Source organism: Loxodonta africana, chromosome 12 (assembly GCF_030014295.1).
Source record: "Loxodonta africana isolate mLoxAfr1 chromosome 12, mLoxAfr1.hap2, whole genome shotgun sequence".
Lineage (NCBI taxonomy): Eukaryota > Metazoa > Chordata > Mammalia > Proboscidea > Elephantidae > Loxodonta > Loxodonta africana.
In genome coordinates this window covers 72036214-72060474 of record NC_087353.1, presented here as the reverse complement: position 1 = coordinate 72060474, position 24261 = coordinate 72036214, and the positions used below count along the sequence as shown (strand labels likewise).

General features: G+C 40.5%; 1 protein-coding gene and 1 long non-coding RNA gene across 4 annotated transcripts in view; one reads left to right on the top strand and one right to left on the bottom strand.

Moving 5' to 3' along the window:
* The first annotated feature begins 21 nt into the window (after window positions 1-21).
* Window positions 22-21654, top strand: LOC111748516 (uncharacterized). 2 transcript variants are annotated; one of them, XR_002784222.2, is made up of 4 exons: window positions 36-109; window positions 13504-13618; window positions 16199-16242; window positions 20468-21654. It is a non-coding gene; the product is annotated as an uncharacterized LOC111748516 (long non-coding RNA). The 2 variants fall into 2 exon arrangements; XR_010323642.1 differs by lacking the exon at window positions 13504-13618 and having other exon boundaries at window positions 22-109.
* Window positions 4242-24261, bottom strand: part of RRN3 (RRN3 homolog, RNA polymerase I transcription factor) — a 32141-nt gene continuing 12121 nt past the window's right edge. Inside the window, exons 10-18 of one of the 2 annotated variants that reach the window (XM_003421885.4) lie at window positions 22858-22950; window positions 21741-21879; window positions 20175-20305; window positions 18967-19097; window positions 17884-18068; window positions 15197-15305; window positions 12569-12721; window positions 11524-11611; window positions 4242-10656 (exon numbers count right to left, since the gene is read on the bottom strand). In XM_003421885.4, coding sequence (XP_003421933.2) covers window positions 10474-10656; window positions 11524-11611; window positions 12569-12721; window positions 15197-15305; window positions 17884-18068; window positions 18967-19097; window positions 20175-20305; window positions 21741-21879; window positions 22858-22950 — 1212 coding nt within the window. In that variant the 3' untranslated portion in view covers window positions 4242-10473. The remainder of the gene's footprint in view (window positions 10657-11523; window positions 11612-12568; window positions 12722-15196; window positions 15306-17883; window positions 18069-18966; window positions 19098-20174; window positions 20306-21740; window positions 21880-22857; window positions 22951-24261) is intronic. The other variant, XM_023540914.2, reaches the window with a different exon arrangement.

Here is a 24261-nt window from a genome sequence, read left to right as displayed (position 1 = left end):
CCGCCCCGCCGCGGGCGTTGTCGGGAAGTGGAGTCCGGACACGGTGCCGCCCGATGAGGCGGAGGAATCCGGGGCAGAGCCGCAAGGACCCACGGGAAATGTAATCCAGGTGCGAGGAAGGGTCGCCGGGAGCGGGACGCAGCCGACTAGGGGTGCTGGGAAATGCAGTCCCAAGGGCTTGCGGTGTGAGGGGGAGGGTCCCCCAAAGAGCTACGCACGCCTCCAGTGCCTTAGTTCTCAAAGATCTAGCTCAGTTCCCTTATCCACCAGCCTATCGCGAGTGCGGACTCTGGGATTTGACTGCTCCGCTGAAATCCCTGCTCCGCTACTTTTCAGTTATATGACCTTGCGCAAGCTATCTGCCTTTGGGAGGCCGCAGTGCTCCTCCGTAGGATTGTATTAATGTGTAATAAACGTAAACAGTCATAAACTAAGAAAATAGATCCTGAACTTTGCTGGCCCCACACATTTCTAAAACATCAATAACACGGAGCTCTGGTGGCACAGTGGTTAAGAGCTCAGGCTGGTAACCAAAAGGTCGGCAGTTCTAATCCACCAGCTGCTCCTTGGAAACCCTATGGGGCAGTTCTACTCTGTCCTATAGGGTCGCTATAAGCCGGAATTGACTAGATGGCAAGGAGTTTGTCTTGGTTTTTGGTTTGGCATCCAGTAGGCACTCAATAGATGTCTAGGTACCCTGGGAGTAAAGATCAGCAAGAATTGAAAGTACATTCCCTACCCAAAGCATGTAGGTGTACAGGGTGAGAGGTCTCTTCCTTGGTGCTCTCTTCTAAAACATGGAATTATTACTCAAAAGAATTTTTTTATTGTGCTTTAGCTGAAGGTTTACACAGCAAATTAATTTCTCATTAAACAATTAATACATTGTTTTGACATTGGTTGCCAACCCTGAGATGTGTCAACACTCACCCTTTCTCTACCTTGGGTTCCCCATTTCCATTCCTCCAGCTTTCCTGTCCCCTACTGCCTTCTGGTCCTTGCCCCTGGGCTGGTGTGCGCATTTAGTCTAGTATACATGGTTAACCTACATTGTTTGTTTGTTTTATGGCCCTGTCTAATCTTTGGCTGAAAGGTGAACCTCAGGAATGACTTCACTACTGAGTTAAAACGATGTTCTGTGGGCCATACTCTCAGGGTTTCTCCAGTCTCTGTGCTATCAGTAAATCTGGTCTTTTTTTGTGAGTCAGTGGTGGTAACTGGGCACCATCTAGTTGTGCTGGACTCAGTCTTATGGAGGTTGTGGTAGTTGTGGTCCATTAGTCCTTTGGACTAATTTTTCCCTTTTGTCTTTGGTTTTTTTCATTCTCCCTTGCTACAGAAGGGGTGGGACCAGTGCAGTACCTTAGATGGCCACTCACAAGCTTTATCAAATATTAACAAAAGTTTCCTTTTACGAGGTATAGTGAGTGGGGAGATGAGGAAGAAGCTGCACTTCACACAAAGAAACTTATTAGAATTTTGTCATCTGTATTCCACTTCCTTTTCCTTCATACAAAAACCCAAACCAATTGCCATCTTGTCGATTCTGATTCATGGCGACACCACGTTACAGAGTAGAACTGCTCCATTGGGTTTTCTTGGCTGTAATCTTTTTGGCAGTAGATCACCAGGCCTTTCTCCCACAGCACCACTGGGTGAGTTCAAATCACCAACCTTTAGGTTAGTAGTTGAGGGCAAACTGTTTGCACCACCCAGGGACCTCTTCATACTGTCTGCCCCCTAATACCAACAATCCACTTCTCCCACTCAGCTTACAGGTCCCACTCAATTAATTACAAGAACAGTGGTCATAGAAGACATCTCATATATGTCCCCATTCTGAACTTATATTTATTTGCCCCTTACAAACCTAGAGGTTAGTATTAAAACAGATAAAGCAACTTGCCCAAAATTATACAAATAAGTGGTAAAGCTGAAATTAAGACCACTTTTATAATTTGCCTGGAGCAACAGAGGGAGGAGAGTCAGGAATAGGAGGAGGATATGGACTGTGTGGCTAACTGCCTCCATGAACAACAGCCTCCTTTGCTGTGAGATCAGAACTGGATGGTGCCCGGCTATCATTACTGAACATTTGGATCAAAGATTCTATAGCAGAATCCTGATCAAAAGGGGGAAAATGTAGAGCAGAATTCCAAATTCTCATGGAATCCAGACTTTCTGGAGCCATGGAGGCTGGATGAACCTCTGAAACTATTGCCCTGAGATCATCTTTAAATCTTAAATAAAAAAAATGTCACCTGGTCTTTTTTTTTTTTTTTTTGAAGTCTTCCTAAAACCAAACAATAGTTTATCTAGGAAAGAATGCCTTGAGCACTGTGCTCTTTTAAGATCTATACAGGATCAGAGTGACAACAGCAACTTGATAGATTAGATAGGAGCTTATGCGGCAGTGAGTTTATGTTAATGGAGGAAGAACAACTCAGAAAAGGAGGGTGAGAATGCTTCCACAACTTGAAGAATGTACTCAATGTCACTGAATTGTACATGTAGAAATTGTTGAACTGGTGTATGCTCTGCTGTGTATATTCTCAAAAACCACAAAAAAATAATTAAAAAAATTTTTTTAATAGGATTCCAAAGCTATTGCTCTCGATCGCTTTAATATACTTCTAGATAGGACTGTAAACAACTCACTGTGATGCAGGTAAAATTAAATAACCCCCAGTAGAAATCTCTGAGTGAAGACCAGGGTTTGAATCCGAGGTGAACAATTACCAACTGTGAGACCTTAAGTTAACCTCACTGAGCTGAACTGGCTTCCTTATTTGTAGAATAGGGATATAGCAGACCTTGCATAATCACTAAAAAACAAAAAAAAACTATTATTGGAATTGCAGAGTAAAGAACAGTCAATAAAGGTGAGGCATTCTGGAAGTGCAAAGGTAAAGAACAACGTTCTCTTGCTCCTGCCTGGGTTTGGAGCAATTTGCCTTCATGAACTAATTTTTGGCTTTTGGAGATCTTTTTCCAAGCAATTTCAGGTTTATGAACATCCTAGGTTAACAGCCCTTGTATTAAAGGATTGGGTGAGCCCCTCCCCCTCAGACCCCAGCGTTCTCTTCCTGAAAAGTGTGGTCTATGGGTAAAGAGAAAGTAATTGCAGGTTTCTGGTTTTGGATGAATTGTAGCATTGCAAAGCCCATTGCCTCCAAAATGGGATACTTATGTCACAAGATGACTGATTGCAAGGGTGAAACAATAAATACAGGCAAATATTTTTAAAATAATAAAGTGCTACAAGTATATGACAATATTCTATGGTAAATAAGTAGCAAGAAACAATGAGGTTCATAATCCCTCTCCTGGGAAATGACTAATCCAAGAAAAATAATTCACCAGAAGTAGAAAACAAAACCAAACAACTAACTACGAAAACCAAAACCCTCTATGCACGGAAGATGTTATTGCAGCTCTACCTGTAATAGTTAACAATCGTCATCATGACCTTAAACTGTCAAGGAATAGTTCGATCACGGCACAGCAACATTGTGACATTTGTATCACAACCATTAAAAGATTATGATTATGTAGAAACTTGGTAGTATATAGTGAAAAATTCCTAATGAGTGTATACATTATACATGAAACTATACAATACATATGCCCACAGACTGAAATGTACAAAAGGAAAGCATTCCATTAGAGTTAGTATGGTGGACTTCATGGATGCTCATGTAGTTAAGAGTATGTAATTGTAAACCAATGACTGGTTCTCAACCCTGCCTGCACCTCAGAAGCACCCAAAACCAACCAAACCAAACCCACCACTACTGAGTTGATTCCAACTCATAGCAACTCTGTTGTTGTTAGGTGCCAACTCACAGTGAACCTAGGAGTGAAACACTGCCTGGTCGTACATCATTCTCATGGTCATCGTTATGCCTGAGCCCATTGTTGCAGTCACTGTGTCAATCCATATTCTCGAGGGCCTTCCTCTTTTTCGTTGACCCTCCACTTTACCAAACATGATGTCCTTCTCCAGGGATGGTCCCTCCTGATAACACGTCCAAACTATGTGAGATGAAGTCTCATCATCGCTTCTAAGGAGCATTCTGGCTGTACTTCTTCCAAGAGAGATTTGTTCGTTCTTTTGGCAGTCCATGGTATATATTCAATATTCTTCCCCAGTATAACTCAAAGGTGTCAATTCTTTTTTGCTCTTCCTTATTATCTGACTTTCACATGCATATGAGGCGATTGAAAACACCTTGGCTTGGGTCAGGCACACCTTAGTCCTTAAAGTGACATCTTTTTTTTTTTTTTTAACACTTTAAAGAGGTCTTTTGCAGCAGATTCACCAATGCAATATGTCCTTTGATTTCTTGACTGCTGCTTCCATAGGTGTTGACTGTGGATCCACGTAAAATGAAATTCTTGACTTCAATCTATTCTCCAATTATTGTGATGTTGTTTATTGGTCCAGTTGTGAGGATTTTTGTTTTATGTTGAGGTGTATTCCATACTGAAGGCTGTGGTCTTTGATCTTCATCAATAAGTGCTTCAAGTTCTCTTCACTCTTAGCAAGCAAGGTTGTGTCAGCTACATAACACAGGTTGTTAATGAGTCTTCCTCCAATCCTCATGCCCCATTCTTTTTCATATAGCGCAGCTTCTCAGATTATTTGCTCAGCATACAGACTGAATAAATATGGTGAAAGGGTACAACCATGACTCACACCTTTCCTGATTTTAAACCATACAGAATCCCCTTGTTCTGTTTGAATGACTGCCTCTTGATCTATGTACAGTTTCCTCATGACCACAATTAAGTGTTCTGGAATTCCCATTCTTTGCAATGGTATCCATAATTTGTTATGATCCACATACTCAAATGCCTTTACATAGTCAATAAAACACAGGTAAACATCTTTCTGGTACCCTCTGCTTTCAGCCAGGATCCATCTGACATCAGTAATGATACCCCTGCTTCCACGTCCTCTTCTAAATTCAGCTTGAATTTCTGGCAGTTCCCTGTTGATGTACTGCTGCAGTTGCTTTTGAATGATCTTCAGCAAAATCTTACTTTTGTATGATATTAATGATATTGTTCGATAATTTCCACATTCAGTCAGATCACCTTTTTTTGGAATAGGCATAAATATGGATCTCTTCCAGTCGGTTGGTCAGGTAGCTGTCTTCCAAATTTCTTGGCATAGATGAGTGAGCACTTCCAGTGCTGCATCCATTTGTTGAAACATCTCAATTGGTATTTCATCAATTCTTGGACCCTTGTTTTTTGCCAATGTCTTCAGTGAAGCCTGGACTTCTTGCTTCAGTGCCATCGGTTCTTGATCACGTTACCTCCTGAAAAGTTTGAACATCGACCAACTCTTTTTGGTACCATGACTCTGTGTATTCCTTCCATCTTCTTTTGATGCTTCCTGCGTCATTCAGTATTTTGCCCATTATTTTTGTATTTTGCCCATAGAATCCTTCAATATTGCAACTCAAGGCTTGAATTTTTTCTTCAGAGAAATGCCCAGTGTGTTCTTCCCTTTTGGTTTTTTAACTCCAGGTCTTTGCACTTGTCATTATAATACTTCGTCTTCTTGAGCCACCCTTTGAAATCTTCTATTCAGTTCTTTTACTTCATTTCTTCCATTTGCTTTAGCTACTTGACTTTCAAGAGCAATTTTCAGTCTCTTCTGACATCCATTTTGGTCTTTCTTTCCTGTTTTTTTAATGACCTCTTCCTTTCCTCATGTATGATGTCCTTGATGTCATCACACAACTCTTCTGCAGTCATTAGTGTTCAATACATCAAATCTATTGGGATGGTCTCTAAATCCAGGTGGGATATACTCAAGGATGTACTTTGGCTCTTGTTGACTTGTTCTAATTTTCTTCAGCTTCAACTTGAACTTGCATTTGAGTGATTGATGGTCTGCTCTGCAGTCAGCCCCTGGCCTTCTTCTGAATGATGATATTGAGCTTTTCCATCATCTCTTTCCACAGATGCATTTGGTTTGGTTACTGTGTATTCCATCTAGCAAGGTCCACATGTATAGTCGTCATTTATGTTGGTGAAAAAAGGTGTTTGCAATGAAGAAGTTGGTATTGCAAAATTCTATCATGTGATCTGTGGCATAGTTTCTATCACCAAGGCCACAATTTTCCAACTACTGATCCTTCATTTCCAACGTCTGCATTCCAATTACCAGTAATTATTAATGCATCCTGATTGCACATTTGATCAATTTTAGACTGCAGAAGTTGGTAAAGACCTTCAATTTCTTCATCTTTGGCCTTAGTGCTTGGTGCATATATTACAATAGTTGTATTAACTGGTCTTTCTTGTAGGGGTATGGATATTATCCTGTCACTGACAGCGTTGTACTTCAGGATAGATCTTAAGATGTTCTGATGATGAATATGATATCCCTCTTCAATGTCACTCCTGTCATAGACCATATGATTGTCTAATTCAAAAGGTACCAGTCCATTTCAGCTCACTAATGCCTAGGGTATTGATGTTTACATGTTCCATTTCATTTTTTATAATTTCCAATTTTCCTAGATTCATACTTTGTACATTCCCCATTCCAATTATTAATGGATGTTTGCAGCTGTTTCTTCTCACTTTGAGTCGCGCCATGAAGGTCCCGAAAACTTGACTCCAATCACATCATTAAGGTCAACTTTACTTTGAGGAGGCAGTTCTTCCCCAGTCATCTTTCGAGCGCCCTCCAACCTGAGGGGCTCATCTTCTGGCACTATACCACGCATCTGTCAGCTGTTGTACTGTGGAGGCTTGTGTGTTGCTGTGATGCTGGAAGGTATGCCACCGGTATTCAAATACCAGCAGGGTCACCAATGGTGGACAGGTTTCAGCTGAGCTTCCAGCCTAAGACAGACTAGGAAGAAGGACCTGGCGGTCTACTTCTGAAAAGCATTAGCTAGTGAAAACCTTATGAATAGCAGCAGAACATAGCAACCCTAGAGGGCTTTGAAAAACTGATCAATGCCCAAGCCTCTCCCCTGGAGATTCTGACTTAATTGGTTGTGTAGGTCTGGACATAGAGTTTTTCAAAGCTCCCTAGGTGATTCTAAGGCATAACCAGGGTTAAGAGCCACTCTTACAAGCAGTACCTGGCTGCGGTTACACCCTGGCCTTGCTCTCCAGTGCAGATGTCTTAAGTTCATACCAAGGAGGTTTTTGTTGTTAGGTGCCATCGAGTCGGTTCCAACCCATAGCCACCCTATGTACAACAGAATGAAACACTGCCTGGTCCTGTACCCTCTTCACAATTGTTGGTATGTCTGAGCCCATACTTGCAGCCACTGTGTCAGTCCATCTCATTGAGAGTCTTCCTCTTTTTTCACTGACCCTCTACTTTACCAAGCTACTTTGTCCTTTTCCAGGAACTGGTCCCTTCTGATAACATGTCCAAGGTATGTGATGGTGACGAAGCGTCACCATCCTTGCTTCTAAGGAGCATTCTGGCTGCACTTCTTCCAAGATAAATTACCAAGGTGATGTGGCAGAAATGGAAGTTACCTTTGCCTTGAGAAGGCCTTTTCATGAAAGTGCTTCCTGTTTTAACTAGAGCTGACTTTCTCACAAGATAGCCAAACAACTGCTATTGTTAACTGACCCCACATGTACCCTCCCTTTCACTAACTCCTTATCACCCCTAAGTAGGTATTAGTTATTTCCATTTTACAGCTCAATAAAAGTGGGGCTCAAACAGAGTTAGGTAACTCGCTCAAGGTCACCCAGGAAGAGAAGTCTGGTCTGACACCCATGACACCTTCTAAGTGACTCACTGGTTCTTTCACCATACTTAGGGGTTGCCATGAGTTGGAATCAACAAGAACAGATGCCTGTATAAATTAGCTACATCTCATTAAAGAACACCTAACCAGAGCACAAAGGACAACAAAAGAAAACAGGAAAATCCTACCCCCACTGAAAGCTTGCTTTAAAGAGATAGAAAAATCCCATTGTTTTCATATACTTTTCAAGATTTCCCATAGATGTTCCTTCGAAGAAACTTTTTTTGAAAAATTTTTGCTTCCCTTGAAACCCAGCAACAGTTCTTCAGTCACCTTGGCTGAATGCAATCAGGGAGAGCTGCTGACACTTCAAGGCCTCCTCATCATTAGCATTTATCATTTGTCACGGATTGAATTGTGACCCCCCCAAAATGTGTCAACTTGGTTAGGCCATGATTCCCAGTATTGTGTGGTTGTCCTCCATTTTGTGATTGTAATTTTATGTTAAGGTGGGATTGTAACACCACCCTTACTCAGGTCACCTCCCTGATCCACTGTAAAGGGAGTTTCCCTGGGGTGTGGCCTGCACCACCTTGTCCCTCTCAAGAGATAAAAGCCAAGGAAGCAGAGAGCTGGGGACCTCATACCACCAAGAAAGCAGTACTGGGAACAGAATGCATCCTTTGGACACGTGGTCCCTGTGCCTGAGAAGCTCCTCAGTCAGGGGAAGACTAAGGACAAGGACCTTCCCCCAGAGCTGAGAGAGAGAGAAAGCCTTCCCTGGAACTGATGCCCTAAATTTGGACTTGACTGTGAGAGGATAAACTTTTCTTTGTTAAAGCCATCCACTGTTATAGCAGCACTAGATAACTAAGAGAATTTATTTCTGAATACGCCCAGTGACACTGGCAGTATTTCCTCTTTGTGATGGTGAAGTCTCAGGAATGGTTTTCCCATTGCAAAATGGTGCTTTAATACATTGGATCAGTAAGAGACATGCAGACATCAGAAGAACATTTACGACAACTCTATTTATTGGGGTACCTCACTTCATTAGCATAAGAACAAAGCTCCAGATTAACCATGTTGTCGTTTTATTTTCATGATGAATTTTTTTCTCAAATTCCTTTGAAATAAAAGAGGTTTGTTTGTAAACATATCCTCTTACATTAAAACTACTTTCCAATCCACAAAGACCCCACTTTACCGTTAACTTCCATAGACATTTTTCATTTATTCATTTTATCCAGTATACAAAAATCCCACTTTTTGTCAGCAGTTAAAAACAGAGAATCCTTAAGTTTCTCAGATGACTTTCCACCAAATCACTGAAAGAAAATTACCAATATCCAAAACTTTTTAAAGCAATAAAAATGTCTGTTTTCCAAAAAGATATTTACAGATTGAAATTCAAATTCTACATTTGCCATCAGTAGAATTATACAAGAGCACAAAAAGAAAATATTTAATTACAAAATATTTGTGATCAAGAAAATATTGCTGGCCTTTAAATAAAGAATGGAAAGGTAGAAAAAAAATAAATATGTTTAAAGATGTCTACTTTCACAAGTAAACAAAAAAGTACAAACTAAAGAATGAGGCTAAATTTTATGCATGAGCTTCGAAATGATTCTAGCAGTGCTTGTGCAAATTTGTTATAAAGCGAGGTTGTCTCAGCCTCTCCTCTCTTGGGGTTTAGTTATAAAAACACAAAGAGCCTCACCAGAGTAGGATTTCACCAAGCTGAATCCATGCTATGAAGGGCCCTTAGAGGCTGCGGTAGTAACCACAGACTATGATAGCTAACAAGTCTATTCCACTGTTGGACAGTACTTTGACCCGACTCAAAGTTTTTTCATGTGCAAAGAAATTCTCCAAATGACCAACAAATGCTGGCCACAAAGAACCTGCTTTAACATTCTAATACAAATAAGCAGTTCCAGTTCAAACAGTACTCTTGAGAGTCTAAGGATAAAATACTAAGTATTTTATAAAAGTCCAACCCTACTTTGCATCAATGCGAATTGCAAATTACCTGAAAATCTGTTTTAAGCCTATTTTTTTTTATACTGGATAAATGTACAATTCATGTGATTGTTTCTCTAAATCCTCACTCCCTTCCTGGCCTTTGCTGGTCTTTGAAGTCCCTAGAGATCTCCTTCAGTGCCTGCCCCAACTTCTACCACCCAGACTAGCTTTGTCTCTCTACTTTCCTCCTATATCCTTTTCTCTGTGCCCCACTGAGATCCCAACACACAAATACAATTACAGCAGCAGGCCAACCATGTAGCCAAAGTAAACACATTCTAGTTAAAGATTTTAAATAGTGTCCTCGAAGATTTTTCACTGAAAATAAATCAGATCACAAAGCCTGTGACTATGGCTCTGACAACGAAAAATGTTCAAATACGGCTGATGTTAGAAAACTCTCAATAATTATGTCCAAGAGCCGTAACACATACACAAAAATATATATTAAACAAAGCCGTCAACATTTATCCCACTGTAAAACATTGCACATGATATTCAGTCTTTTCTCCTTTTGTTTGCAAGGGAAGCAAAAAGGGAAAGAAAAGCAAAAAAAAAAAAAAAAAACCACACAAACTACCCACACCTGTCCAGGCCCTAGATTCAGTCTAACTTAAATGTCAGATGCTCAGGGCACGTACTTGTTCTAGATCAACGTGATGCCCAAACCTTGGTACTGAAGGGCACGATGGGAAAACACTGCATCTCAATCACAAATCCTTGAGATCACAGGGGACTGGTCTGGCATGTATAACACCGGCGGGGAGCCCACACTACTTGAAGGACTTCGGAAACGTGAGTCAAAGGAGCTTGGTGTTATCCCAATCACAGGATCATTCTGGGGTACTTCACCTTTCAAAAAATCGTCATCTTCATCTTCTACTATCTCCTGGGTGAAGAACAGAGATTATCAGTAAGATTAAAGGTGGCAGTCTGAAAAGCTCCCGAGAACCCCTTGCCTCAGGAATGTTCTACTTCTGCAAAGATGAAAGTGAAGAAAATTTCAAAAGCTCCCTCTGATATGCTCTTCTTAATTAGGAACCACGCTCATAATTCTACCACATTTTGTTCCTATTTGTTTAAAGTTAGACTTTGAGCAAATTTTAAGGTCAATAACATGACATGCCTCCATTGATGTTACATAGCCCTAGTATCTCACACAATGTGAATGAATGAATGCCGCCTCTGCCGCCCCTGCCAAATGCAAACTATAAAAGAGAAAAGGAGACAGGCAGGCTAAAGATGACCTTTAATGCGGAAATAAGTGTGCTTCGAAGAAACAGAACAGGGCTCCTACTATTTTATCACTGATGGGCAAAGCGGGGAGTGCTCCAGATCTGTATGGGGAGATCTAAAAAGTCAACTGGTGTAACTTCAACATAAGGCAATTCGAGATGGCGACACGGTAACCATCAAGTGGTAAAAATCTACACTGTATGCTTTTGCTGTGCAGACTCTCCACAACAACACAAAAAATCAATCATTAAAAAAAACAAAACAAGAATCGAATTTGTTCAGTCAATACTCAATTAGCCTTCACTTCAAAGCCTGGATGTGATGTGTGGTTTAAAAAATTAATCAAAAGTTCGACACTTCTTTTCATAAGAAAAAATAACCTGGGCGTGGAATCTGATCAAAGGAGAATCACGTGATACGCAGTATTTATTGCTTAAGTTTAAGATTGCTGTTTACCATTTGACTACGATCTGTAACCACAAAAGAGATTCCCAGAAAGTGCGTTGAATCATAAATTCACCTTTTTAATGGGTTTCTTAACCTCCTGTAGCTCTTCAGCACTCGTATCTTCCCATATCTGGTAAATAGGATCAATGAATTTGTTTGACCTGCCAACAAAAAACACATCAGTTAAATGAGATTTCAATGTCAAGTTAAATACGACTATGAAGGTCAAAATGTATTTAAGCTCTTTTCTCATAAGACTGGCTTCGCAAAATCGGGAAAGTAGAAACTATGGCTCAATCATAATGCCAAAAGCACTATAAGTAAATACGGTAACTAATGTGGTGCTTTTTGAAGGTTCATCCACCCATACAGATGAATCTTTATCAACTTTTCATTTCCAGGCCAAACTGTTTCTACACTTTGCAACTGACAACTGAGTTACAGTATACCCAAATTAAAAACTAAGTAATATTCTGGAACTTCCTTTATCTTGCTACAGGTTTTTACTAAAAAGAAATCTGGGAAAAACAACTAATCTGGTTTTAGCCAACCAAGATCTGGGGACCAGACAATCCCAAGTGCTCTAGTTAGAAATGTGTAATAACCAAAAATTCACTGAGTTATACAAATGCAAAGTTAAGATCGCACAGTGGTTTTCCAGAATTGCCTATCTAGACAAACCACTTTCGTTTATCCTGTGCAATAGTATGGGATGTGGTCTCTAGAGGAAGGAACAAGTCACTTGGCAGGGAAGTATTTGAGCTAAGAAAAGGCAGTACTCTCCCTATCCTGGTGCCTCTACTGGCACCCCCTTATATATTTAAAACAACAGCTTTAAAGAAAACCCCACAAACAAAAACATTCTTGGTGTCAACCTGGGCTCTTACTAAGGTAAAGACCTACAACCCTCCATGTGGCTACAGCACCCAGTACACTGTAACAATCATTTGCTACTTTGGGCCTGCGGCATATGTGAAAGGAGACCACGAGACTCTAAGGCACACCTCAGGAAGGACAACCTGTGAGGCAGAAGCCCTGAATCCCAAACCTGGGAAAAGCAAGTTATGTATTACATTTAAACTTACCGCTGACAGCATCAAGTGTCTAGGAGTACCTACCTCTTAAGAACACAAGGGTCAAAGGGGAAGAAGGTGTCAAGTGGGTTTGTGCAGGTTTGTACCGAGTCCCCTCCAGCTGTATTTCTAATGACTGGTAGCATCTGACGGTTGTTTCTCTCAATGATGGTGTAGCAGAAGACGAGCTGGTATTTACTGTGGACACCAAAAAGACAATAGACTGAACTATTACCATGCTGGAATTACTCCACAGGGACTTGACTGTTTGTGTGTGACAACTAGACTGGACCACACAGATACTACCAAACACAGCAAGAGCAAGAAAAAATAACACAAAGCAGAAAATAATGCTAAATTAGGGAACAGCTCTCAGTGTCTACTATTTACAGACTTGATGAGGAGAAAGAAAACATGGCTGTCACTTAGAAGCTCTAGGAGACTGGGTTTACATTAATCACCAAAACTGCAATGTTTGCAAAGTACAACTCTAATTTACATAATTATACAGCCTTCTCTCTCTCCTTTCACTGTGTGAAAAAGAATTAGGGGTTGGCAAAAAAAGAGATTTGAGATTTAGTGAGAGGGAACAGTTGATGATGGAGAGGCTTGGTTGTTGATAAAGAAAAAATTAGGACTTTACTGGGGGATGTGGGGTTGACAGAATAAGGAACTGAGAAACTAGTTAAAAAAAAAAAAGACAAAAACAGGCATTGATGAGGGAGAGCAGATACACAGAAGAATCTGTAAAACAAAAAACTAGGGTCATTATGTTTTCTACTCTTTGTGGTTACATCCATATAACTTAGCAACTTTAAAAACCATTCAGTGACTACTTCTGAGATGAGAATTTAGGTCACTTCCACCACACTCTATGTTCAGTCCTCCCCTCCCACAGTAGTTTTTCAGATATGTATTCTTTGCTCCTCAGGTCACTATTGCAACTTTAAGCAACATTATATCTATTTTTGTTCCATTAGCCAAGGACAGTCTGCTCCCAGTGGGAGTGTAAATGAGCAACACCACACTGGAGAAAAGTCTGTGGGGCCACGATGAAGATGTGTATCTCCTACAGCCCAGCAACTGCCCTTCTCGGTATGCGACAAGGAAGCCTATGTCTGTGCACTAGACCCACATAGAAAGCTGTTCCTAAGCCACTGTTGCCAACACTGAAAAACTTGCACAGCTTAAATCCCAACAAGAGAATCAATGTAAAATATTGACAGAACATTACATAGCAGTTAAAATCAAAGGCGTCAATATGGATGCATTTCAAAACACTAAGCAAGCAAAACCCGTAGCTACAGAAGGATACCTAAAGTCCTGTGTACAGACCTTTCTTTTGATCCTTTGCTCCTGGCTTCACATCTGACCCCTAACCTCAGTCACACATGCCAACCCCAAATCCAGAGCCTTGCACTCATCAACTGTAGCCCTCAACCCCTACTCCCAGTATATTCCAGGGTCAGCTGTCTCTGCTTTGCCTCATCAGCCCTTACTCTTCCAGGTGCCTATATAATCCCTGCCTGGGAAATGTTCTCACTAACTGCTCTTGCTGGCTGTGGGTTCAGTTATTCCTTTTCTTAATCCTTTATTATCATTTTTGAGATCTTAGGAGAGACAGGCTCTCATCACCTTGAACTACATGCTCCGCAAAGGAGAATTACAGCTGCTGAATGAGAGGGGACTAAGGAATGAAAAGGAATCATTTTTGTCTTCTAATTGAACAGATGCTCACCTGCTGAGGATTTTAAACTGTGGTCCTGCCTGAATACTGATTAAATGCTAATGGTCTCCAATTCATTTCCTACATGAAGCAGAGTAACAAGACACTTCCGATGGAGCCAGAGGAGCCAGACTGCCTGCATTCAAATCTCAGTTCTGCCAGTTTAGCTATACAACCTCTGGCCAGTTACTTAACTTCTCTGTGCCTGTTTCCCCATTTATAGAACAAACCTGTGGCCATTGAGTCGATTCTGACTCATAGCAACCCCATAGGACAGAGCAGAATTTCCCCGTAGGGCTTCCAAGGCTGTCATCTTTATGGGAGCAGACTACCGCTTCCTTCTGCCGCAGAGTGGCTGGTGGGTTCAGATCACTGACTTTTCAGTTAGCAGCAAGCACTTAACTACTTTGCCACCGAGGCTCCTTTTCCATTTATAAAGATGGATTAATAATACAGTCACAGAGTTGTGTAAGGATGAAATGAGTTCCATGTGATGTGCTTAGAACTGTGCCTGGCACGCAGTAAATGCTATGCATTAGCCATAGCTACAAGGCCTGAAATGATGTGGTCTCTCACTAAACCAATCTCCTATTGGTCATCTGTCTCATGTTGAATTTATTTTTATTATTATGACAGGGGTCTCTTCCCTAACACATAAGCACCTTTGGATTGTACCTCTCAGTTTACTAGCTGCCTCACTGATGTCAAAGTGCCTTGGCTTCTGCTGAATCATCTCCTTCGGATAAAAAGTAGTATCAACTTCCAATGCCATCAAAGTATAAAAACAATAGCCTCAATGCAGTGTTTCCTGCGAGAATACAGAGTTATCTTTTTTTTTTTAATGTTGTATTGTTATCGTTATTAATTTCACAGAAATACAGTGGACTTTTACAATATCAACACTAATCTCCTTTTAAATAACTTCCAAGAAAGTGTAGGCAACTTACCTTGTGATAGAAGCAAAAAAGTTCACTACCGAGGGCAGGCAAATCTTCAGAGGGTTTAGCTGACTCATGACTATGCGTTCAAAATTTAGACTTTGAAGGTACCGCAAACCTTCAATTAAAAAAATAAAAGGTTTTTTTTAAAGATACAAATACAACTTAAAAAGAGCTTTGGTGGCACAATGGTTAAGCACTCAGCTGCTAACCAAAAGGTTGGGGGTTCAAATCCACCCGCAGACTTATGGAAGAAAGACCTGGTGATCTATCTCCTCCTGTAAGGATTATAGTCTAGAAAACCCTATGGGGCAGTTCCTCTCTGTCACATGGGGTTGCTATAGTTGTAATCTACTCGACGGCACCTAACAAGATGTATTTATAAGCACAGATTATTTCATACATTAAAAACAATTTGTGTAAAAGCTTTAAATAAAGGTACATGTAAGTCACACATGTATTGCCGAGAAAAATGTGAGTAAGCTAACCACACTTGTTTACAACTCAGTTTTTTTTAAAGGCCTATTAGAAAGCAGTTTACTCTTTGAAGACCCAGGAAGTATGACATTTATGTTCCTAGTGAGCTGTAAGTCTATATATGACAGTTTGGAATTCAAGTACTGGTAAACTTAGCATATGCTGAGTTTATATAGGGGAAAAAGAAAAAGACCACATGATTTGATCTCAGCTGACTAAGATGAAATCATAAAATCTTCCTGAGAAGGCAAAATTTTTAAACATCACATGTGGTTATAAGATTATGACTGTAAAAACGTCTCCTCCTTGGATTCCTTCAATACATGTAGGCCAACCTGACAGGCAACAAAACAAAACCCAGCAACCCCATTTAACTTGTACATCTTAAATTATTGGTGAAGGTTAGCATCATCTTCATGTGTGTTTATTAGTTGTTGGTATTTTCAGTTTTCTTTACAAGGAAACTCTGGAGATAGAAGGAAAACTCAGAATCACTGTCCTGGAACTAACTACTCTAATTCTCTCCTGTATTAGGTTCCATAAAGACACTGCACACACAGGCAAGCAGACCAACTTGCGTAAGTACTTTTTTCTTAAAAGGAGTTTCTTTGATGTATAGTTTGATAGAAGTGATGTAAATGAAATATCATGACTTACAGAAAAACCTATCTTCTTTAACCAAGATGCCTGCCATCTATTTATACAAAGGCAGAGATTTTACTAACCTCTCAGCCATTCCAGAAAGCCTTACTCTACTACTTGTGCTTCGTATAACTAATTTTAACCCGAACATCTTTTTAGAAGTATGCAGAATGTGAATAAATAAATACATACAACACATACATACGTATAAAAGTTTCGGTTAAGTGCTGTTGTTCTCAGACAGGGCCGATTGTGCCCCCCCAGGGCATGTGGCAATGTCTGGAGACAGTTCTTATTTTCAAAACTGAGGCTGGGGCGTTGCTACTGGCATCTAGTGGGGTAGAGGCCAGGGATGAGAAGCATCCTACAATGCCCAGGACAGCCGCCTTTAACCAAGGATTATCCCGGGCCAAATGATGCTGGTGCTGAGGCTGAGGAACTCTGGTTTAGAGGAAACAGCCTATTAAATCATTTGAATTATTCATGAAAATGAATGAAGTAACAAATTGCTTTAATTACACTGTTCTTAGGAACTATATCAACTAAAATGTGCTCATCTAATTAACAAGCTTCATTTGATAGATTTAAATGATAAATTAGCAAAACTAAAAACTGGCATATGAATTCTCAACTCTTCAGGTACAGCACAACTGCGTGACCACCAGCTTTAGATTCAGCCTTATCTGGGTTCAAGTATGTGACTCTTGGGCAAACTACTTTTCTGTGCTTTGGTCTCCTCTTCTGTACAGTGGGAAGGATACCTGCGCCTGACTGCACTGTTACAGGGACAAGGAGAGGGTGCACAGAGAGCAAAAAGCAAGTGCTTAGCCTCACCTCTGAACAAACTGTCTTCACATCTACTTAAGATGACACCCTCTAACGTGGGGGTTCTCAACCTCGAATCCACCAACTGTTAAAAGGGAAGGCCCAAGGGGCTCTTCCAGCTGCCGTGTAGTCAGCCCCCAGCTCATGGTGACACCACGCATAAGAGAAAGAAACGCTGCCAGTCTTGCATCATTCCCATGATGAGTTGTGGATCAGACCTTTGTGCTCCATAGGTCTTCCATTGGCTGATTTTTAGAAATAGATTGCCAGGCTTTTCTTCCTAGTCCATCTGGAAGCTCTGCTGAAACCTGTTCAGCATCATGTAGCACACAAGCCTCCGCAGACATGGGTGCTGGCTGCACATGAGGTGCACTGCCTGGGAATCGAACCTGAGTTTCCCACATGAAAGGAGAGGATTCTACCACTGAACCGCCAGGCGTATAAAAGTGTAAAATTACTGTAGTTTTTCACAAATACTGCACCCATGTAAATAATGTGCCCGCACATATAATGCACATAGTCCATCTAAGAAAATAATGCTTAAGGGCGTTGTGTGGTTGGCTAAACATGTACAACGCGTGTTGTTTGGTAAAATACAGTATCTGTAACAGTCTGAGTGCATGTGCATTTTCTGGATCCAGAATTTTCACTAAATTCTTTAAAAAAAAAATTAAAAAGCCATTCTAAAGGGTGACAAGTACACAATGAAAATCCAATCTGTGTCCATCCCTCTTACAACCCTCTTCACTGACCTTCCTTCAGATTTCCACTTAAAAGCTGCTTGTGTCTAAAAACGAAAGTGTAGAACACGGCTTGACAAGCTGAATAAAATGGTCCGTGGAGGGCAACATCACAAAAAGCCTTCGTTCCCGAATCCTGGTTATCAAGGTATACGTGCAGCCAGTTAACCAAAAGATCTAGGCATGACTTTACAGTACTAGAGAAAAGAAAAATTTAAGTTAACTTCAATTGCTTTATAAAAAAACTAGTGAGACACAATAACATAGCTGCCTATCATTATATGCTATGAAAAATAAGCTCAAGGCTTTATATACCACCCCTTGGCATAAAAGAGAAGCAAACGATGGGTGGGAAAACCACCTTCCACTTATACAAGGTAGAGCCTCTCGGACTTTCTAGGAACTGGTAGGGATGTATAAAGTCCCAAGGGATGGGGAACGTTCTTCCTAGTCAACTCAGAAGGGCTTCTCCAGTGGCCTCCCAGCCTTCCACGGGTGCTATAGCCAAAGTATGGGGCATGTTACCAACATCCTATAAAGGATAGACAGTCTGATTGCCTTCACCATTCCCTATGGGATCCTGATGAAACCTTGAGGCCAACAATTTAGGGCCAGAATGGCCAGATGACTTTTAGTTGTTGGGAGGATTTTTAACAGCATCCTTGCCCCAAAGACACCTTCACAGATCACTGGAAGAAACAGGCCCAGAGCTGGCCCTCCTGGGTAGGTCTTTCTATTACCTTTAAAAGGGTTTTTCTTCACCTTTAACAGATACAATTGATTCGGAATGCAAATGAAAAATGACAAACCTATAAAAAGAATCACAACAGTATACAACACTGCACTATTCATGAAGTGCAACCATACAGAACAGATGACAAAAGCTTTACATATGAGGCTTTATATCTAAAAAAGGAGATACTTTTTTAAAGTTGCCTCTTGGAAATATCAACATTTCTTAAAGAGCAGGAGAGCAGTTTCTTCACTAGTAAAGGCAGACCAAAAAATAAGGTAGGTATTTCTCTAGCTTGAGACAATGCTATAATCTTTTTAAAGCATAATATGAAAAAGTACTTGGAAAATTAGGTTACTTACATAAGAGGAACGAATTTAGCCCTTGCCAAGAAGCTTCCAATATAATTTCCAGCAGCTTGCCTGATGATGGCAGGATTATTTGGATCCTGCAGTTTTTTCCAGAGATGTTCCAAAAATGCTTCTGCAAATCCCTATAAAAAGAGAAGGTGTTGATCTGATCTTTAATACCTAACATTCTGATTTTAGCTCACCAAGGTGGAAAAGCTCTAATACCTCAGTTACACTGCTAAATAATCAGTAAAGTTACCATGGTGCTTGTTTTAAAACACCGTGAGAAAATACTATTAAAAACAAAAAGGCATCCCAGGTGTTAAATAATCCAATGGATCCTAAAGCTGGTCAAGCATCAAAATCAATGAGGGTACAGATTCAGTAGGTTTTGTGACAGGGCTTCGGAATCCGCCTATTTTAACAATTCTACCAGTGACTCTGATGCTCAGCCAGCATTAGAAACCGGTGATCATCTACACTTGCAAGGAATTCCTTTACAGTACCTCAGAGTTCAAGGTTTTCTTCCAGTCTTTGACTACATATACTGATCTCACCCAGAAGCAGAACTGTGGCTTAAACTATAGTCTATCTTCCACTAATTATGGGGAAAAACAGACCAATTAAGCTGTCCTTTATTAAAGGCTGCAAGTCCTCTCCCTCCTCCAAATAACTCTTTTCAAAAACTATTAAGACACACTTCTGGGTAGAATGAGTTTAATCCTTCTTACCCATCACTAATACTCTCCTGACTGTTCCAGGAAGCTACAAAAGAGAAGAACCTTCCACGATTTTTTTTCCACAAAAAGCCTAAAAAGATTTAAAATTCTAGATTAAAAAGTTGGTTTGGGTTATTTAAGACTCAACTCTGAGAGACAATAAAAAAAACAAACAGTTAAATGTTCCAGAGATGAGATTTTAATAAGGGCGTGAACGAAAAGGAAGGGCACCCCCTAGTGGACGCAGGATGACATTTTCAGAGCTCTTGGCTGAGTTGACGGGTGGCAAAATCAATTCCTTCTGCTCTTTCCATATGTTGAGAAGGGAATGAGATTTAGAGATACGGAGGAAATGAAGAGCTTGAGAAAAAGAATCAGAAATACTCACCTAAAGAATTTATGGTCTCCCTCCACCCCCATTTCTTAGGGGAAAAAATGTTTAGTGAGCAAAAAAAAAAAAAAAAGATAAGCCAAGATGGTGTTAATGACATTCTTACTCACCAGTTTGAAGCTACAGAGGTAAAACATAAAAAACTGTACATGGCAGGAGGCATGGGTGGGCAACAGGAGTTTGTCAAAGATGGTTATCAAATCTCGATATAAATCTTTTGTTTTGTTGTTATCAACTTTACCTGGGGGAAAAATTTGGCATTTCAGAAATACAATTTCCAAGCTAGCACTGTCTTAACTTGCCAACTTTGTTAAAAAGACACGATACCATTAAGAAACACAATCGCATTAAACAATGATTTAAAGAAGTGCCATTTTTACTTTGTGCAGATCTTTCTTTACAGGTGTACTAATCATCTAATACTGGCAAGGAAGCAGGCCTTTACCTCACACACTGCGCTGTGCTGTGGGGGCTTACGTATGAACAAGCCTTCTGGAGGATGATTTTACAATTCCTGTAGCAGCAGCCCTATGGCAGTAATTCTATTGCTAGGAATTTACTAGAAGCAAAAAACCAAAGATACACGCACAAAGATGTTCGTTACACTGTTATTTATAATGCCTCCTCCACCCAAAAAGTAAATAAATAAAATGAGAAAAAAATAAAGACCTATTAAATCCACATGAAGAAATGCTATTCCATCAGTTAACAATTGTGTTTGAGGGGAATAATGAATTGTATGAAAACAGTGTTCACACATGAAGAAATGCTATTCCATCAGTTAACAATTGTGTTTGAGGGGAATAATGAATTGTATGAAAACAGTGTTCACAATAGCTAGGTGAAAAAGGCAGGTTATGAAATAATACCTACACAGTGTGACCCCAAATCCATTAAATTAAGAAACACACATAATTATACACACACTAACAGAAAAGGAAAAAATAATAAACATATCAAAATGCTGGTAACAGTTCTCTGAATGGCGGGACTGTGCTTATTTGTCTTTTTTAACCTTTCTTGTATTTCCCACATTTGATCTAGCCAACATTTACTTTTTTTATAACAGGAAAAAAGTTACAGTAGTAACGCAGTCAACTTAGATTCGTGTACTATTATTCTGAGTGACTGATTTCATTCTTAAATCTTAGCAATCAACATGAACAGAAAAAAAATTGTTTTCTTCATGGCAAAGCCACTAGACTAAAAGCTCCATGAGGGCAAGAAGCATCACATCAGCTTGCTCATGACTGTACCAACACCCGGCACAACAACCTACTGAGCAGGCCCTCTAAACTCAATACATAACACCAAGACCGCAAATCAATGTCTACTGCACCATTCTTAAATGCCTGGAGCAACTTGAGTGTAATCTGATCCCTGCCTAAAACTGACCAAACTCCATATATAACCTTTTGATATAATATTCAGAGAAAGGATCAGGGGCTTTGAAAACAGATATAACTGAGCCTGAATCTCAGCCCCACCATTTTCAAGCTATGTGATACTGGACAGTAACCTGATCTCTCTAAACCTTCTTTTTCTCATACTCAAAATACTGATTCCTATAGGATTTTTACCAGCGCTAGAGATAATGTATGGAAAATGCCTAGCACAGAGGCAGGTGTAGTGTAGGTGCTCAACATACAGCTGTTGTTATTATTATAGGCTGTTACCATCTACGTAGCAGACATCCTTAATGTAGGACAAAAGTAAAGACAGCAGGATGTCCAGGCGTTCAGCTACAGGATGGACCATGTGATCAAGCTGTGCAGGATCAGCCTTTGTTTCACCCTTAGTTTCTTCATCTTCATCCTTTAAAGATAAAAACTGACATGAAAACCCACGGACACCTTTCCAGACAGGAGCTCTCTACCAGAGATGTGAATCATAACCACTCCCAGTTTTAAAACAAAAGCACAGGTGCAGTGTTCCAGCCTCAGGTTTCCATTTAGAGGGCCCAAGTGAAGGCTGGCCATGCAAACATGACAGATTTCGCCACTGTGGTAAGCAATCTTGCTATCAGGGTCCCCTCTCCAGGCCAGGACATCCATGCCCCTGCTGCTGTGAGTGCTGGCTGCCAAGAGCTCACAGCAGCCTCCTCCAGAGAACTGCCCTCAACAGAACAGGAGCCAGGGCTGCCCTTCCACTCCCTCTCATCCCTCCCCCTCAGAGCCAGTGACTGAAGGACAAGGGGTCACAAGAGGTCATCTCCTTGACCTCAAGCTAGGACCAACTCTAGTATATTCAAGTTCCAGAGTTCTTAGAGGGATCAGGTTATGGCTATTTTCCAACTGAAACCAATCCTCCCCTAACTCCTTCCCCTGCCTTTTCCTGCTTCCTCACACCCTTTGTTCCAAGAGCACATGAATCCCTGGCTCACACTCCCCTTCCAGTGAACCCAACCTAAGAGGCCACCCCAAGCAGAGAAGTACTGCTTTAAGGCATACAAGTTATAAAACACAAAAATTAAACGGGTACACTTTTCTGTTTATCATCCTTTCACAAACAGTATGTGGAACAAACAAAATAAGCACCTAAGATTCCAAGGGAAAAAAAACACAAAGCAAACACACTGAACTCCAAACCCAAATTCAAAGCCTTGGAAATAAACCAACTCTACTAGGCAATAAGTAACAATAGCAGTCAACTGTGCATGTAAGAAATCATTTTCAATTTTCAATGATTTCCGAGCTTTTAATTGCCTTGAAAAAGATGAGGAACCATTAGCTGTCCCTTCCTGCCCTCTACAATTATGGGTTGTATCTGTTTCCTTTATTAAGAAATGCTGACCATGTTAAACAATCCTTCTGGGGCATCTGTCCCATCACTAGTTTGAGCTGCTGCTTCCTCAGCATCTTCAATATCTTGCCGGGATGCGTTCACCTACGTGATAACAAAGGAAAAAAAAAGAATAAAGGCGTTTAAAATATACCTGTTATTTCGGGGCTGGAAACTCATTTGATATACACACTTTAGAGGTGTTCAGATTTGCACCTTATATAGCACCATAAAACACTAACTACGGGTAAAACCTACAAATTGATGTGGACCATTAAAGAATTTACAAGATTATAAGCCAAGCCCCCTCTTACTATACATTTCTATAAAGTAAACATGAACTACATGATGCTCTAAATCAGGCAGCCTCAACAAATCCAACATTTATTTTATGTCTTATTATGTACCAGATACCCACACACATGTTGCTTAAGAATATCATCAATCAAATAAACAGAAAAATGATGAAATGCAAGCTCAATTTGAATTCTATTTATTTTAGTATTGCACTTCAAATATCTTGTTTACATACTACTCAAATCATGTAATTTTTTTACTATTCAATACATGACCTCCTTTCTAAACATACTCTAAAATGTCCTTTAAAGTTAACATCTTAGAAAAACTTTACAACGATTATACAGGCGATTGACCAGAGAGATCTAACTCCAAGTTAGCAATGAGCCAGCATGCTGAATTGCTGGCTCATCTGAGGCCTACCTACCTCATTACATCTCCCTTCTCCCCCAAGTCTCATCTCTCCAATCCTGAAACACACCTTCTCTCACCCCTGGCTCCATCCCCCTCCTTTCATCACAAAACCCCACAGTATCTACAACAGCCTGCATTTCCTAACCATCCGTGCACTCTTGAAATGCAGTTGATACGTCTTTACCAACACCCCCCTTTAGAAAGCAACAAAGATCATCTTCTAATAAGCAAATCCAAGGACATTTACATTTCTCATCCTCCTTAAAAATGTTAGGAATACGAGATGCTGTTGATCAAGCCCTTCCTTCCTCCAGATCCTCCCTCAGTATCCATACTCTTGGCTTTCCTCTCACTTCTGATCCCTCCTCTGCTCCCTTATCCTAAATTGCATCATTTCACAGGTTCTTCCTCAGTCCCTTACCTGCAGCTATAACTGCTTAGTAAGTATTCTCTGTCTAGTGTCCCTGCTCTTCTCCACCCAGCAACTCAACTTTTCCAGAATGAAACCCATCATCTTCGAACTTCCTCCCCTTGACTTTTCTTATTGTCATTAACGACAACACCATGATTCCATTCCACAGGAGCTAACTTTGAAGGACTCCTTTACCTTATACCCTACTTCTCCACTTCCACCTCTGCTTCAAGGGCCATTTCACCTTTCCCTTAATGTCACAAGAATCCACCGGTTCCTTTTCATTCCCGCCG